This window comes from Podarcis erhardii, assembly GCF_964252035.2.
Source record: "Podarcis erhardii genome assembly, chromosome: 5".
In the NCBI taxonomy this organism is placed as follows: Eukaryota; Metazoa; Chordata; class Lepidosauria; order Squamata; family Lacertidae; genus Podarcis; species Podarcis erhardii.
The window spans coordinates 26,347,674-26,362,587 of NC_138509.1; the positions used below are offsets into that span (position 1 = coordinate 26,347,674).

The window sequence follows — 14,914 nt, forward strand, 5'->3', positions numbered from 1 at the left end:
AGACTGCCACCTGCATGTCAGTAAGATCCACTGTTTGTCCTTAGAGCCTCCCAAGCAGCCTCAGCATTTGATGCAATTTGATCATTAAATCACCCCACAGAGAGAGATGCAGCAGAACTACCCTCAGAGGAGGCACACTCAGAGCAGCAACTCAGAAACACAGGGGTAAAGCTCCTTGGAGGGCAGATATTTCTTACACAACCAGAGAGCTTTGTTTTTAGTTACGTAAACAAGAGAAGAATGCCGTCAGTTTTAATTGCGGGATAGGGGGGACTGCCTCATTTCAAATATTATTTTTTTTAAAATTATTCTTCTCTACATTACTGGATACACCTGAATACTTAATAGTGGAAGCCGTCTTTAGCACTAAAAGTTAGTGAAATATTCGTTTCTGCTTAACAAACATTAAAAAACAGTTTCAGTTCTTTTCACATTAACAAATAAATTCCACTGGTTTCATAAATATGTTCAAATCTTACAGCAAAAAGAAATGTGAACTATACACAGCTACGTTTTTAAAACATTGCCTGAAATCTTAAAACACCAAAAACAAACAGAAAAAGGCTGTACTGAAAGGGGAAGCAACTCTAAGCCCCAACGGTACTGACAGCAAAAAATGGTATAAAGAGGTTCTCATATTAACATCCTATTCTTTTTTATGCATTCACTCAATCCTTTACTGCTTGCACATTAACACTTCAGTTGTGACGCACAACTGATTTAACACTACTTTTCGTGTTGCCCATTATGTATCAAGCTTGATTTTCAGTATCTAAACTGCCCTTGCAATGACAATCAAAAACTATTTAAGTGTTCATTTTACAGATATTTTTGAAAGCTATTAAAAGGTCAACTGCCAACAACCTGCTATAGAAATGCTGTACCCTTCTATATTCTTCAGTAAGCTTTTCAGAACTATCTGTACTTCTGTACTTCTGTATTTCTGTATTACATATAAAACCATTTATATATAAACCTCTGGTGAATGCAATATTTAGACTCTTAAAGAAAGTATTGCCAATTGTAGTTGTTTATTATCAAGATAACCCCTTTGAACTTGCACACATCTAAGGCTTTAGTTTACATAAAGTACACATCTTTAATGTGAAGATTTGCATCTGAGGCCATTCACTGAAATCAGCATCAATAAGCTCCTCTAGTCACATTGCAAATAATGTTGGCATTTCCCCCAGAAGTTTCTGCCTCCTAACATAGTATGTACCAATACTGAACTTTAAATTATCCCAAGTATATCCACAACATATAAAGAGACTTGTTTCATCATGATAAAAGCAAGTGAAGAAATGAATCTTTATCACTTGCTTATTACTCTTTTTCCCCATGTGAATCCAGATCAGGTGACCTGATCAAGCCTCATTAAACATAAACTATTTGAATGAACATACCAGTTAATATCAAACTTGAGAAGTCATAGTTTGGAAGACTTTCTCTGTTAGTAAAAAAGGAGATTTAATTCAGCATCCTGTGGAAGTTAATGCGCATCATCATCAAGATACTTATCAATACACTTATCAAGTTGTTATCATTTATTTTTAAAGGGCTATCCAGACAAATAAGCATTCATTAAATCTATTAAATGTTACATATAGGTAGCCGTGTTGGTCTGCCATAGTCAAAACAAAACAAATTCCTTCCAGTAGCACCTTAAAGACCAACTAAGTCAGTTCTTGGTATGAGCTTTCGTGTGCATGCACACTTCTTCAGATACAACACTTCTTCTTTGTATCTGAAGAAGTGTGCATGCACACGAAAGCTCATACCAAGAACTGACTTAGTTGGTCTTTAAGGTGCTACTGGAAGGAATTTGTTTTGTTTTGTCTATTAAATGTGGTCACTTTCACAGCACTTTGTAAACAAAATTTCACCCAGACTTTGGGGGAGCCTACCAGATAAGCAGAGAGCATCTACACAGGTTCCCTATGGCAGGAGATTACATCCTGATATAGGGAGCTTGTTGAGGAGAGGTATCCCTTTCAGACTCATTCTTATTAGAATTACAGTGGTACCTCGAGTTACATACGCTTCAGGTTACAGACTCCGCTAACCCAGAAATAGTACCTCGGGTTAAGAACTTTGCTTCAGGATGAGAACAGAAATCATGCAGCAGCGGGAGGCCCCATTAGCTAAAGTGGTGCTTCAGGTTAAGAACAGTTTCAGCTTAACAACGGACCTCCGGAATGAATTAAGTACTTAACCCGAGGTACCACTGTACTAGGGAGCAAAAAAGCATTTGTTCATTTTACTGGCATCAAAGAAGAATCTTCATTTGTTCAAAGAGTATCTCTTCTTCCTAACGGTTTGGTCACTATTCTCCAAGAAATACACAGGAAGCCAAACTTCTATAGATTCCACAAGTTTGCCTCCTGATTTATAGGATAAGCTGGATGTCAAAAAGACAAACTCACCAAGTTTTCAAAATTTCAGAGCCCTGTAGAATGCTACTACTATGCTTTAGAGTAAACCCTTAAGCCAAAGGTTTTCTATTATCAGAATAGATTCAAAATGAGTGAAATGTTCCAGTATGATAGTCAGTTCTCAAATAAGTATTCAAACTTAAGAACTGAATAAAGCAAACTAATCAGCAACTTCAACTAAAGAGACAGTATTTTACCTAGCTGATGAAAGTCAGTGATTGACTAGGAATGTCTATTCCACAATGAACTAGACCAGTTATGCTACATAACTGGTTCCCCTATGTAGTCTGGTCGCTTAGAACATACCACTATTGTCAATGTCACACAATGTTTGTGAACAGCTTGTGTCTACAACAGACAACAGATATTGTGTTCAGTATATATTTGGCTTGACTTATAGATGCTCACAAAACTAAGCTAGTGTATTTTGCCACAGTACCTAATATTCATTATTGAAGCCCTGCATATTAAAAGCCCAGCCTTGCACCAGTACTTGTGTTGTGTCAGCTCCCATGCGTCTTCATCAGGACTGTGCTTAGTAATGTAAAATATACATCATAGCAGCCTATTTGTCAGTCTATTTTGGACAATTAAAATCCCGTTAGATGTCACCTGGAGGCACTCAAGTACAGTTTTCACCTTGGCACACCGTACAAACTATACAAAGTCAAATTTCAAAAGAAAGGCTATGGCTAATTTTCATGATATCTGAAGCAACTCTGCTTACAGAGGCTGTAATCCTGAATCTACCATAAACCATGGAATTTTGCTAAGACTGATTAATTTCTTTCCAAGAACCAAAGCCATTTTAGACAGGCAATTCTACTTCAAATCTCTGAAAGTGCCCATTCTGATTTAGACATTATATATTTGGTCCCACACAAATAGGTTTGATTCTCTTTAATTAGAGAAAGGAAAACCATATCTAGCATTGCGCCAATGTAATGTCATTATTGGATCCAATGACCATTTGCGCAGCAATAACAGGACTGATGTGACTCAATGGAAGCATTCAAATGTTAGGTTTGAACAGGGCTTTGGCAACACAGTAACTAGACTTTTGACTGCAACCTCACACAAAACCAATGAAGGTGGTTCCAGCAATTCTACCACAGAATGTAAGTACATAGCAGACCTATGTAGTACCATATGGCACCTTTTTTTTTGCCATGGCTTTCCTCTCAGTGCAGCATTTTATTTTCCCCCATATTACAAGTCAATGGCAACCATTCAGTGATCCGAGAGAGAATAAAGATAAAACTTGATCCCACTGGTATGTTTTGTGACTGCTCTATGCCCTGTTTTTCTGAGTCACCCTAGATCTGGCTTTGCTATATAAAATGAGCCACTGTGGATGAGTGGTTAGAATGTCAGACTGGGACCCAGAAGACCAGGGTTCAAATCCCCACTGTGGCCATGAAGCTCACCGGGTGGCATTGGGCTACTCACTCACTGCCTCTCACTCTAATCTACCTCACAGGGTTGTTGTGGGGATTGGGGTGAGAGAACCATGTACAGGTGGCGACCATTTTGCACATGTCCAACTGATGGCCAACATACATGCAGCTTTCAGGCCTGGAGGGGGGCAGAATGGGTTTATGTGTGACCACTGACATGCCAATGACCTAGAACACAATGCCTGTGCAAATGGGAGTTACTTGTAAACCACTTAGAGCTCCTTGGAAGAAAAAATGGGGTATAGAATAGAGTAATAGAATGGATATCTAGCCCAATGGGCATCTAGTCCAAAGCACAGAAAAGCAATTTATAGAAACTATAGAAAGATCATGTATAAAGGTGTGCAATATCTGAAGTCCACCATTCATCTAGCTCCACACTTCTATTCCTCGCTGTACCCACACATAATGCCTTGCTTGCTTCTCATTGCTCTCACCAACTTGCCAGCATTTGAAATTCGTCAGGTGCATTTTGATGTCTCCATCATCTGGAGCTGCATGCCTGGGATCTTGGATCTTGACTCTTTTCACACACAAGTTCTACCCGTTATATTTTATCTGCACAATCAGAATGAATTTCAGCAACCAAAAAGCCATATTGAGAAATTTGGTTTTAGGACTACCTGGCCCCAAAACGGCAACTAGGGCTATCCATTTTGGTGATGGCACCCCGGTTTAAGGAGCCTTTTGGCACTTAGCTTATGTACCTGAGATTCTAACGCTGCAACTTACATGCGCACCCTGTTCATTCCGAACCACGCTTCGGGCAGCCACCATCTCCAACGCCATCCTTCCGCTCAGGTGCGAATACTAAACATCACAACCCAGCCATTCCAACAGAAGGCGGCGGCGACGACACAACAACTGTGTGCAATAGACGTGCATGGCGGCAGCAGGCGGAGCAGAGAAGAAGGGAGCCCATTCCCTCTCCAAAACATGTGGCGAGCAAAACGAAAATAAAGTCGGCGGCCACCAGGGGCCCATTGGCGTGGCTGCTGCCCAGGACCCAACACCGAGAAGGCCCGGCTCAGATTCGGAGATGCAATCCTGCGCGCACTCAACTCGGCAGGACCTACTTTGGAGTAGGCGCAGGATGGAGCTGTCTGCCAGGGCGAAAAGCAGCAGCTCGCGCGTGGGGAAAAGCGCGCAGGCGAGAAAAGGGGACGGAGGCGCGGGAGAGCCCTCCCAGCTGGGCCTCCACCTCCCCCCCCCCGGCGCCTCGCCAGCGCTACCACCCGGAGCCCTCCCAAGCCGAGGCCCTCCCAAGCCCCACCGGAGGCGGGCCCGGCCGGCGCCTCCCCTCCACCAACTCCCAGCTGAAGAGGCGAGCGGCGGGCCTCGCTGAGGACGGAGGGAGGGCGCCTCGCGTGGGTCGAGCCCCGCTTGCTCCCGTAACGCCCGGCCCGGCCCTCCCGCACTCACGATGGTGACGCTGGCCTTGCGTAGGTCGCGGTTCTCCTCCTGCAGCGCTTTGCACTTGAGCTTGTAGGTCTCCAGCTCGATCTTGAGCACCTTGTTCTCCTGCTGCAGCGACGCCAGGCGGTTCGTCAGCTCCTCCAGCCGGAACGGCGAGATCACGATGCCGCCCGCTTTGCTGCCCCCCGAGGAGCCAGGCCCCGCCGGGCAGCCGGGCAGAGGCACCCCCGGACCGCCGCCGCTGCCCCCCGCGCCGTCCGTGTCGCTCTCGCTGGCGCTGTCGGCCATGCCCGGCCCTGGGGAGGCGGCGGCGGCGGCGGCGGCTCCTGCTGCTCTTGCACACACCTCAGCGCGCCTTCCTGCTCGTCTGCCCGCCTCTCGGGCAGTTGCGGCTGCCGCGGCTGTGCTGCTGCTGCTGCTGCTGCTGCGAGGCACGGAGGCGGGGTCGGCGGCCGAAGCTCACCGCCTGGGCCGAGCAAGCGACGAGAGAGAGGCTGGCGCACGCTCCGTCCGCGCCGAATATGCCGCTCTCGCTCGGCTCCAAGAAGGGAGCTGCCCGCTTCCCCCGGCGGGCCCACAGCGACGCCGGCCGCGGCCTAGGGATACTGCAACGGATACAGCCAATTTCCATGGCTGCCTGGGCGGAGACAGCGCCGCCGCCGCCGCCGCCGCCGCCTCCCTGGGCGGAACCGCAATCTGCACGCCAAAAAAAGAAAGGCGTCGTCAATAGTCTCTAGGTAAAGCAGCGCCGCCGCTGCTGCCTCAGGTGAGCTTCGGGCGGCACGGCCTTCAGGCCCACCAGAACTCGCAGCCCGAGTTATATATATGAGAAAGTAAGTCGCCCCCCACCCCCCCACCCCCCCTTGGACTGGCTTCTGAGGGGAAGGTGCGCGGCGTTGCCTTGCTAGGCGCTCTAAGGCCTTGTGTACAAGCAGGTACTTCGGGGTAACTGCCCTGCCACGGGTTGCGTGACCTATGGGTTGTAAAGTTACCTCACGACTAAAGCAAAAGCCCATGGCAACATACCCAAGTTTTATTCCAGATGGCACTTTTGACACATAAGAGCCTGCTTGGTCAAGAGTAAGCAGTGGAAATGGGTGGGGTCCCATGTGAGGGAGAATACTTGCAGGCCGCTATGGCAAAATGAATGCACTACTACTACTACTACTTTATAAGCCGCCTTTCTGACTGGGTTACCCCAGCCATTCTGGGTGGCTTCCAACAAATTAAAACACAGTAAGACATCAAACTTTAAAAACTTCCCTCCTATACAAGGCTGCCCACAGAGGGCTGTTATTTGTTTCATTGATATTGGATGGGATACACTCTTCAGCAAAACTTGCTTTCAGCCCTGCCTTCTCTACAACACAGTCCCCGCTCATGTTTACCGTGGAGGCATGTTTCAATGAGTTCTCTGGTTTTTCCTACATAAATGCACACATGGCCTCATTGAACACAGTGAATCTTCTGAGTAAACTTTGCATAAGAGCCCACTGCTAGTCTACTGCTGTGCTTGAGTTTTACGACAGGATTCGGTTATGAAAGAAACATCTAAAAAGGGGTCTCGTAGTAGCCTGAAAGTCATGCCTTCTTTTCTTCAAGATCCCAGTCCCAGATTAGACTCCCCCATTTTTGGTTTTGAGAAAACAAATCCAGCGTAGAATGCAAGCTTTTGCAGAATTAGGCATGCCTACATTTGCTCATTTGAAAGGCTTATTCTTCTTTGGTGATCACTCATAGCTGAGTAAGATTGTCTTCCATTAACACGGTTTTAACAATGAGTCCGTAAATGAATGTGGAGTCTTGCCTTCTTACTTGTAACCAGACCTAAATTTAGATTCACCAAATCTAAGCAGCATTGTGGACTTGTTTTTTCTTAAGTTCAGTTTGTTTTGTAATGCTATGACTTGATAACATCTCAATCCTTTCTAGATGTAAGGGAGAACAAGGTTGTTATCTTGGCCAAGGTTCTGCAGAGTAGGTGTGGTAGTGGGTAATATGAAAGAGCCAGTGTGGAAACTCAGATCTTGCAGCATTCCTTCCACTTAGTTCAGTGCTAAGCTCCTTGAGCACTGGCTTTTATTTTTCATACCGCTATTTATTTATCTTTTGGTTGCTGCACACAGGGTTCTGCTATGGTGCAAATAACTTTATTTTCCCCTGGTGGTACTCTTAAATTACAGCTAGATTGTCCCCAGTCTTCTTATATCTGGGGCAGGGGGTGGTAACATGGTGCCCATAGGCATAGTGGCATCTTTGAGGTCTTCTCCTGGTGCCCTTGAAACCTCTGAGCCGACCCCCAGTCCCCACTCACTGCTCCCTCAGTTGTAAGATGGCGAGGGTGCTGTTTTTATCCCTTGAAATGTACAGAGCTGAAGGAGGAAGTTGGAAGAGAGACACCCTTTCCCACTTCCTCTTTCAGCTCTATGTGCTTTTCAAGGCTCAGTTTAATTCTTTTGGATCTCAGTTTAACCATGAACCTAGAAAGCTTGGCCCCTGATCTAAGGGGATGCTGCTGTATGTGTGATATGACATAATAGTGATGCAAGGTTCTCTAAACCTGCAGATGGCAGCCAGTGAAGTGGAGCAGGAGGGGTAAAGAAACTCAACCGTCTGATGAATTATTGTTGAATGTTGAGAGATCTTAGTGTTACTTGAGAAAGATGAGCAAGAGGCATGAGGCTGCTGTTTTCTGTAGCAGCCCTATGTGTCTGCTGCAGCATCATGTTGGTTTCGTTTCAGTTACTATATTATTAAGGGGCTAACTATGTGTTCCACTAAATGGCATTATTAGTAACATGTGGGTTTTAAAAAGTTAAATTTCAGCTGTGGAGATGGCAATTTGCAGTAGAAAAAAAAATGTTACAATTGGCACCAATGTCTAATGCTAATTGCTTCATACAGTGAATGGGACAATTTTTATAGAAATCATGAATAGGGAAGAATATCATAGAATTGTGGAGTTGGAAGCTCCTACGAGGATTATCTAGTCCAACCTCCTGCAATGCAGGAATCTTTAACCCAATGTGGGGTTTGAACCCACGACCCTGAGATTAAACCCTTTGTGCTCTACTGACTGAGCTTTTATAAATCTCTCTTCCCCACTTACTGTGGTACTTATGAAAATTCCACCCCAACACTTGGGCTGCTATTTAACTTAAAACACATGCACACAATTGTGATTGCTGATCATGCCATTAATGTAACATTTTAGTTGTGAAATTTGTATCCTGCCCTTTCAAAGAAGCCTGGGGAAACATGAAGGTAGGCTTATGCGAGCCAGTAGGGTGTTCTCTCCTGGGAGTAGGGTGCTGACTGTTGAAGAGACTCCTTTCTGCTCCTTCTTAAGGACATAAATAGTTAATAAGAAATAGGAGAAGTCAGGTGCTGGAATAGCATACACAAGCAGCTCACTGTACATTTCACATATATGAGCAGTCTTGGGAAGTGTCTAAACAATCCCCCCCCCCCATATTCAAATGGAAGGTATGGTTGTGACCTTTGCTGTTATTTCAAAGGGAGGAAAAGGATCCAACTTTCTTTTCAAATGAACTTTTTTTTTTTTTAATCATCACATACCACTTGAGATGGTTGCCTGAGCAAAAGATCCTGTTTCCATGGAAGGAAAGAAAGGTGTGTCCTCTCACCATGTTGATAAATTAACTTGTGATGCAGTTGGTGCTCCATGCAGATGCCCTTATGTAAGAACGGCCATACATAAGGGTGAAATATTTTGTGCTTTGGTGCATACAAGTATCTCTGTACGCCTTATTAGTGGGATAAAATCTATTATTAGGCATGTGCAGGAGTCAATGCTTTCGTTTTTATTTTCCATTCTTCTCCATGGGAATTCTCAAGCTGGCTTTTGATGTTTCCTTATCCCCAAATGGTGATGGCTAACAAGAGTGTATCCCATTTAAAAAAGAAATAACAGGTGGGCTTCAGATGGACATAGCACAGACACACACAGCTGAAATTATAGGATAGTCATCCCGCATCCTAAGAAGCTTTGGCATATGGTGATGCTTGCCTGCCTGATTAGAGGTATCACTTGAATTTGAGGGAAGGGCAAAATAAGACAAAAAGAAACACTTGTTAAGGGTACAAAACACACATTTCTCATGAAAGTGGTGATAATTGTCATAGGGCATGTTGGCCAGTTTTTCTCTTCTTTAGGTGGCCAGCATCAGCATGAGGTCACAATCAGTGTGATGGTATAATGTGATAGTTTTTGTAAGATGTTGCTGTTGTTTGCTTGTCATATTTTAACACTGTGAGGCATCTTAGGAAAGTGTTAAACAGCTGCATAATGTTGAAACTAGTCCAGGTACAGATAACTAATCTTATGTTCTCTGGCATATTGTGGGAGGGAGCAATGTGTCAAAAAACTGTTGTGTGAAGGAGCACCTGGCTGACTTTTTGTCAGCCTTAAAATGGCAATGTCACTTCTAGGCTCCCTAAAATGTCCCACAACGCCTGCTTTCTCAAAATGAAAATTTGGCCTCTGCAAGCTGGTTCATTGTGCTCCCCAAGTCACCTGTTCACAAAGCCCACATAATTGGTAGTTATTCAATTATTTATGCAGCTGCTCTGGCTTTTAGCAAAAGTAGTAATTCTCGTAATGGCGGTGTATGTGGGATTTAATTATCTCTTACCATAATAGTTATTTGTTTGTCCTGCTCCACAAAGGTCTTCTCATTTAATCCTGTGGGTGGCGCTGTGGGTAAAACCTCAGCGCCTAGGACTTGCCAATCGCATGGTCGGCGGTTCGAATCCCCGCGGTGGGGTGAGCTCCCGTCGTTTGGTCCCAGATCCTGCCCACCTAGCAGTTCGAAAGCACAATTAAGTGCAAGTAGATAAATAGATACCGCTTTCTAGCGGGAAGGTAAACGGCGTTCCGTGTGCTGTTCTGGCGCTGGTTCGCCGGAGCAGCTTCGTCACGCTGGCCACGTGACCCGGAAGTGTCTCCGGACAGCGCTGGCTCCCGGCCTATAGAGTGAGATGAGCGCACAACCCTAGAGTCTGTCAAGACTGGCCCGTACGGGCAGGGGTACCTTTACCTTTATCTTAATGGCATATTCTGTCATGTAGTTGCCCTGCTTCATCCTCCTAAGGATAAGAAATTAGACTTCCTGTGCACACTTATGCCCAAGTAAGCCTCATTGAGGGACGTGGGTGGCGCTGTAGTCTAAACCACAGAGCCTAGGGCTTGCTGATCAGTAGGTCGTCGATTCGAATCCTCACGATGGGGTGAGCTCCCGTTGTTCGGTCCCAGCTCCTGCCCACCTAGCAGTTCGAAAGCACGTCAAAGTGCAAATAGATAAATAGATACCGCTCTGGCGGGAAGGTAAACAGTGTTTCCGTGTGCTGCTCAGGTTCGCCAGAAGTGGCTTAGTCATGCTGGCCACATGACCAGCTGTGGACAAACGTCAGCTCCCTCGGTCTATAGAGTGAGATGAGCGTGCAACCCCAGAGTTGTCCACAACTAGACCTAACGGTCAGGGGTACCTTTACCTTTAAGCCTCATTGAACATAGCAGGACTAGCTTCCAAGTAACCAAGCATAGGATCAGCCCCCCCCCCTTTAACTTTGGCATTTTGATTTATAAGCAGACAAAGCTTGTAATATTTTGGGGGCAGTGGCAAGGAGACCTCCTTGAGCTGGTGTTGTATACTGACTGAGGCTGCAGTCTTACTCACCCTTACTTGGGAGTGAGGCCCGTTGCATTCAGCAGTACTTGCTTCTGAGTAGACACAGGATTGCACTGTGAGGCATTGAATACTATACTGGTGTGTGTTTAATGCAGTGATAGCCAAATTTGGCCCTCCAGCTGTTTAGGGACATCATCCCTGACCACTGGTCCTGTTAGCTAGGGATGATGGGAGTTGTAGTCCCAAAACAGCTGGAGGGCCAAATTTGGCCATCACTGGTTTAATGATTGTGAAGAATCTTGACTGCCGACACCCCATGCATTTCAAGCACATCCCCCTGCCCAAAAGAATCCTGGGAACTGTAGTTTATTTCTCATAGAGCTACAGTCCTCAGCACTCTAAACAACCCGCAGTTCCCATGATTCTTTGTGGTGGTGGGGAACATGTTTTAAATGTATTGAGTGTTCTCAGTCAACTTCCAGAAACCTCATTCAGCATGACCAATTGTGAGGAATGATGGTAGTTCAACATCTGGAGGGCAGTAGGTTACATCTGGAGGGCACTCTTAACTTACGAGGATTTCCACACATGCATCTATAATCAGCTTAGAGCCTCTGTCCTTGCCACACGTGAATTTTGATACTGCAGGAGATAATAAAGAAGAGAACTTGGAATGTATATTGCAGGTACAGTAGGTTTTACATTTGTATTATAGACTCATTTAAGCAGCTTTTTAAATGCCTTTTTCTCCTTAAGAGTCTCTGCTCCAATCACTGAAAGACCCTTTCCCCTGTGACTTGCAATTAAATAGCTGTAAAGAGTACACTACAGATGGCATTATGGTTTTGGGAAAGCAGACAGCAGGCCCCATTTTCCTTGTAAATGCTAGCATTTTCAATTTTCAGTATTCAAATGACTCAGGAAAAATACATGCTGCATCAATAAGCTTGTTCCTCAATGAATGAATTTAAAGAAGGCAGAAAAATAGGAACCAAAATGTCAGCAGCATTTAGAAGCTATGCTCTTAAGTGGTTTGGAGGAAATTGTGGCCTGTTACCTGAGATATGGAAACCGTAGCCTGCATTTTGCCCTGCAGTGGAACTTGAGAGGAAGATGTGGGCTGCAATGCTATACCTACTGTCCTATAAGTCAGCCCCGCTGAACTCAATAGGACTTACTTCTGAGCAGTGTTTTTCCCCCTAAGAAAATGTTTAGCTGTGCTCTCATTTTCCTACTGATATTGAAATACTGGCCCTCAATAAGGCCAAACTTAGATTCACAAAATGTTTAGGGGTATGCATCCCCCCAGAAAAAAAGCACTGCTTCTGAGTAAACATGCTTAGGATTGTGCTGTTGAGTGCCTTACAAGAAGATACTTGCACTATGCTAGGTAAAAGCTAGTATTTAAATAATGCATTTAAAAAGGGAATATGTTTTGGGGAGAGGAGAGGAAGTAACAGCTTGAAACCTGAAATCTAGTATTTCCTGCAGTTATTTTTTTCCTGCTTTATTTATTTACTGTCCAGGGAGTGGAAGGGGGAATAGGTGCAGCCATAGAACTTCATTTGATATAGAACCTTACAGTTGGGCAAGGATAATTATTCAGTTTCATAGAACAGGACAAGAGTCTTTTGAAGAGTGGAGTTCTGCTTCTAGACCACTAGCTATATTATTGATTAAAGCATCTTGCTTTTTGAGCAATTGATTTTTCACCTTTTAAAAATATTTTCTCTTAAAAGAGTAAATATGGGGAAGGGCTGGCCAACATATCAACAGTTACTAATAAAAGAGCACGGTGAGGTAAAAATAAGACCTTATGAAAAGGTTAAGAACCATTGTAACAGCTGGGTACAATATCACCAGGTATTGCATATCTTCAACCAAGATAAAAAAAATAGGATTTGAACAGAAAACATCAAAATTACAATGTGAACTTCTGCAACAAAATAGGAAAATAATATCGAAAATCTACAGCTTGCTCCTTGAATGGCAACTGAAAGATGAGGTAATAAAAGAACCAATGATAAAATGGTCACAAGAGCTGGGCCAGACAATTCACTTAGACAGATGGGAAAGACTATGGAAAACTGATATAAATTGTACAGTGTGCTATTTGATTAAGGAAAACATAATGAAGATGTTTTACCGCTGGTACCTCACCCTAGTAAAACTATCAAAGATGTACAAAAAACAATCGAATCTCTGTTGGAGATGCAAAACAGAGGTGGGGACGATGTACCATATATGGTGGGGGTGCAAAGTGGTGAAACAATTCTGGATTATGATACAGTAAGAGCTTAAAAAGATATTTAGGAGTTCAATCTCTAAAAAAACAGAGGCATTTTTGCTGGGTTTAGTATTGAGTGACATCCCCAAGGATAAAAGTAATGTATTTCCTTACACAACCACGGCAGCCAGAATCGTAGTGGTGAAAAATTGGAAAACTGATAAAATACCAGAATTATTAGAATGGAGAACCAAACTTCTCGAATTCGCGGAGATGGCAAAATTAACAGCATCAATCAGAGTCTGCTCTAATCAAAAAATTAATAAAGAGTGGGAATGTGTTAAGGAATACATGAAAATGGCCGGTGCTGGAGCTTTAAAATTAATATGCAAAAGTTTAAAAGGTGCAAGGAGATAGGATAATATACTAAGGATGGAATAACAAATAAAGTGAGTAATGCAGCAATAACAAAAATAATAGTAGGCAAAGAAGATCTCACACGGGTGGAAGAAAGTACTGGGTTGTGGGAGAGGGAGGTGAAGGCATTAATTGAAATTGTTAAAGATTGGCATAGGATTTAAGAGACTTAAAATAAGGAATTAAAATAAAGAAAGCCGAAAGCAGCAAGAAATATCAAGTAAAGGTATCGGAGAAGAGATCAGTGTAAATGAAAACATGAGACTTGTGGTTTTGCTATATATGATTTTATTTTGGAGTTGTCTGTTGTAAAGAATGTACATTATGTGAATAAAACAATAAAATCAAAAAAATAGAAAAAAGTATTTTCTCTTTATTATGAAGCCCCTTTTTCTTTCTTGCAAGGTGCCTGTATTTTCAACTGTTACACAATAGGCGGAAATCCAGCAGGGTTTGCTTCTCAACAAAAAAAAATGCAGACATGAAAAACCATTCACTTGCTGAATTTCTGCCTACCAAGTAACTGTTTAAAGCATAATAACCCTCTCCCCAAAGGGAGGGAACCCCCTCCACAACAAGGAGCGATAGAAACTTGCTTTTAAAAAAGAAATACATGAAGGTTCTGATAGACATGATAGATTTCTTTTTCACCAGGAGCAAAATTCTGCCACTCATTGTACTGTCATAGTCATATCGATTCCTGTATCTTTTACAGAGAAGCTGAAGCAACACCAACAATCAGCAAGACCTCTGCCTTCTCCCCGTGTTGTGTCACATAAGAGCAAGGTATGTAACTCTTCATTGCTGGAGGGGTAAGCTTAGATGTTGCTGCTCTGGCTGATTGTAATACCTGTGAGGATCCTAGCACTGCAGTTCAAATGACTGGGATGTGCTGTAGGCCTTGAATAACCTCCATTGCTGTTGCTTGTTCTTTATCTGGCTAGGCATGCTGGTTGATTGTAGCATAAAAGGCACGTAGGCAGGTCCGCTGAAGCCTGAACCTTCTCTAGCATTCTTGACTGTGTCCCAGGAGTGGGATGCAAGGACTGTAGGAGGCATTTCCCCCAGTAATATTTTAATTTGTTATAATGAATGCTGATGTACATTGGCACAGTATCAGGAAAGTTTATATTCCTGAGCAGAGAGTTTGTGGAATGGTTTGAATCGTTTGATTCTAGTGTTTGTATTGTATACAGTGGTACCTCGGGTTAAAACAAAACAAATTCCTTCCAGTAGCACCTTAAAGACCAACTAAGTCAGTTCTTGGTATGAGCTTTCGTGTGCATGCACACTTCTTCAGATCTGAAGAAG

At 43.7% G+C, this 14,914-nt stretch overlaps 2 protein-coding genes across 25 annotated transcripts in view; one reads left to right on the forward strand and one right to left on the reverse strand.

Moving 5' to 3' along the window:
* Positions 1-5,606, reverse strand: part of CCDC6 (coiled-coil domain containing 6) — a 36,763-nt gene extending 31,157 nt beyond the window's left edge. The window contains exon 1 of the mRNA XM_081861251.1: positions 5,315-5,606. Coding sequence (XP_081717377.1) covers positions 5,315-5,596 — 282 coding nt within the window. The 5' untranslated portion in view covers positions 5,597-5,606. The remainder of the gene's footprint in view (positions 1-5,314) is intronic.
* A 305-nt stretch (positions 5,607-5,911) lies between these two features.
* LOC309341600 (uncharacterized protein) overlaps positions 5,912-14,914 on the forward strand; it is a 99,523-nt gene continuing 90,520 nt past the window's right edge. For 13 of the 24 annotated variants that reach the window (XR_014156401.1, XR_014156402.1, XR_014156403.1 and 10 more), the window contains exons 1-2: positions 5,912-6,141; positions 14,319-14,389. Coding sequence is in view for 5 of the 24 variants with exons in the window: in XM_081861316.1 (XP_081717442.1) it covers positions 8,926-8,941; positions 14,319-14,389 (87 nt within the window). In the remaining 19 variants the exon portion in view is untranslated. Of the gene's footprint in view, positions 6,142-8,862; positions 8,942-11,542; positions 11,651-14,318; positions 14,390-14,914 lie in introns of those variants that run through there. The other 11 variants (XR_014156412.1, XR_014156413.1, XR_014156414.1 and 8 more) reach the window with 3 other exon arrangements.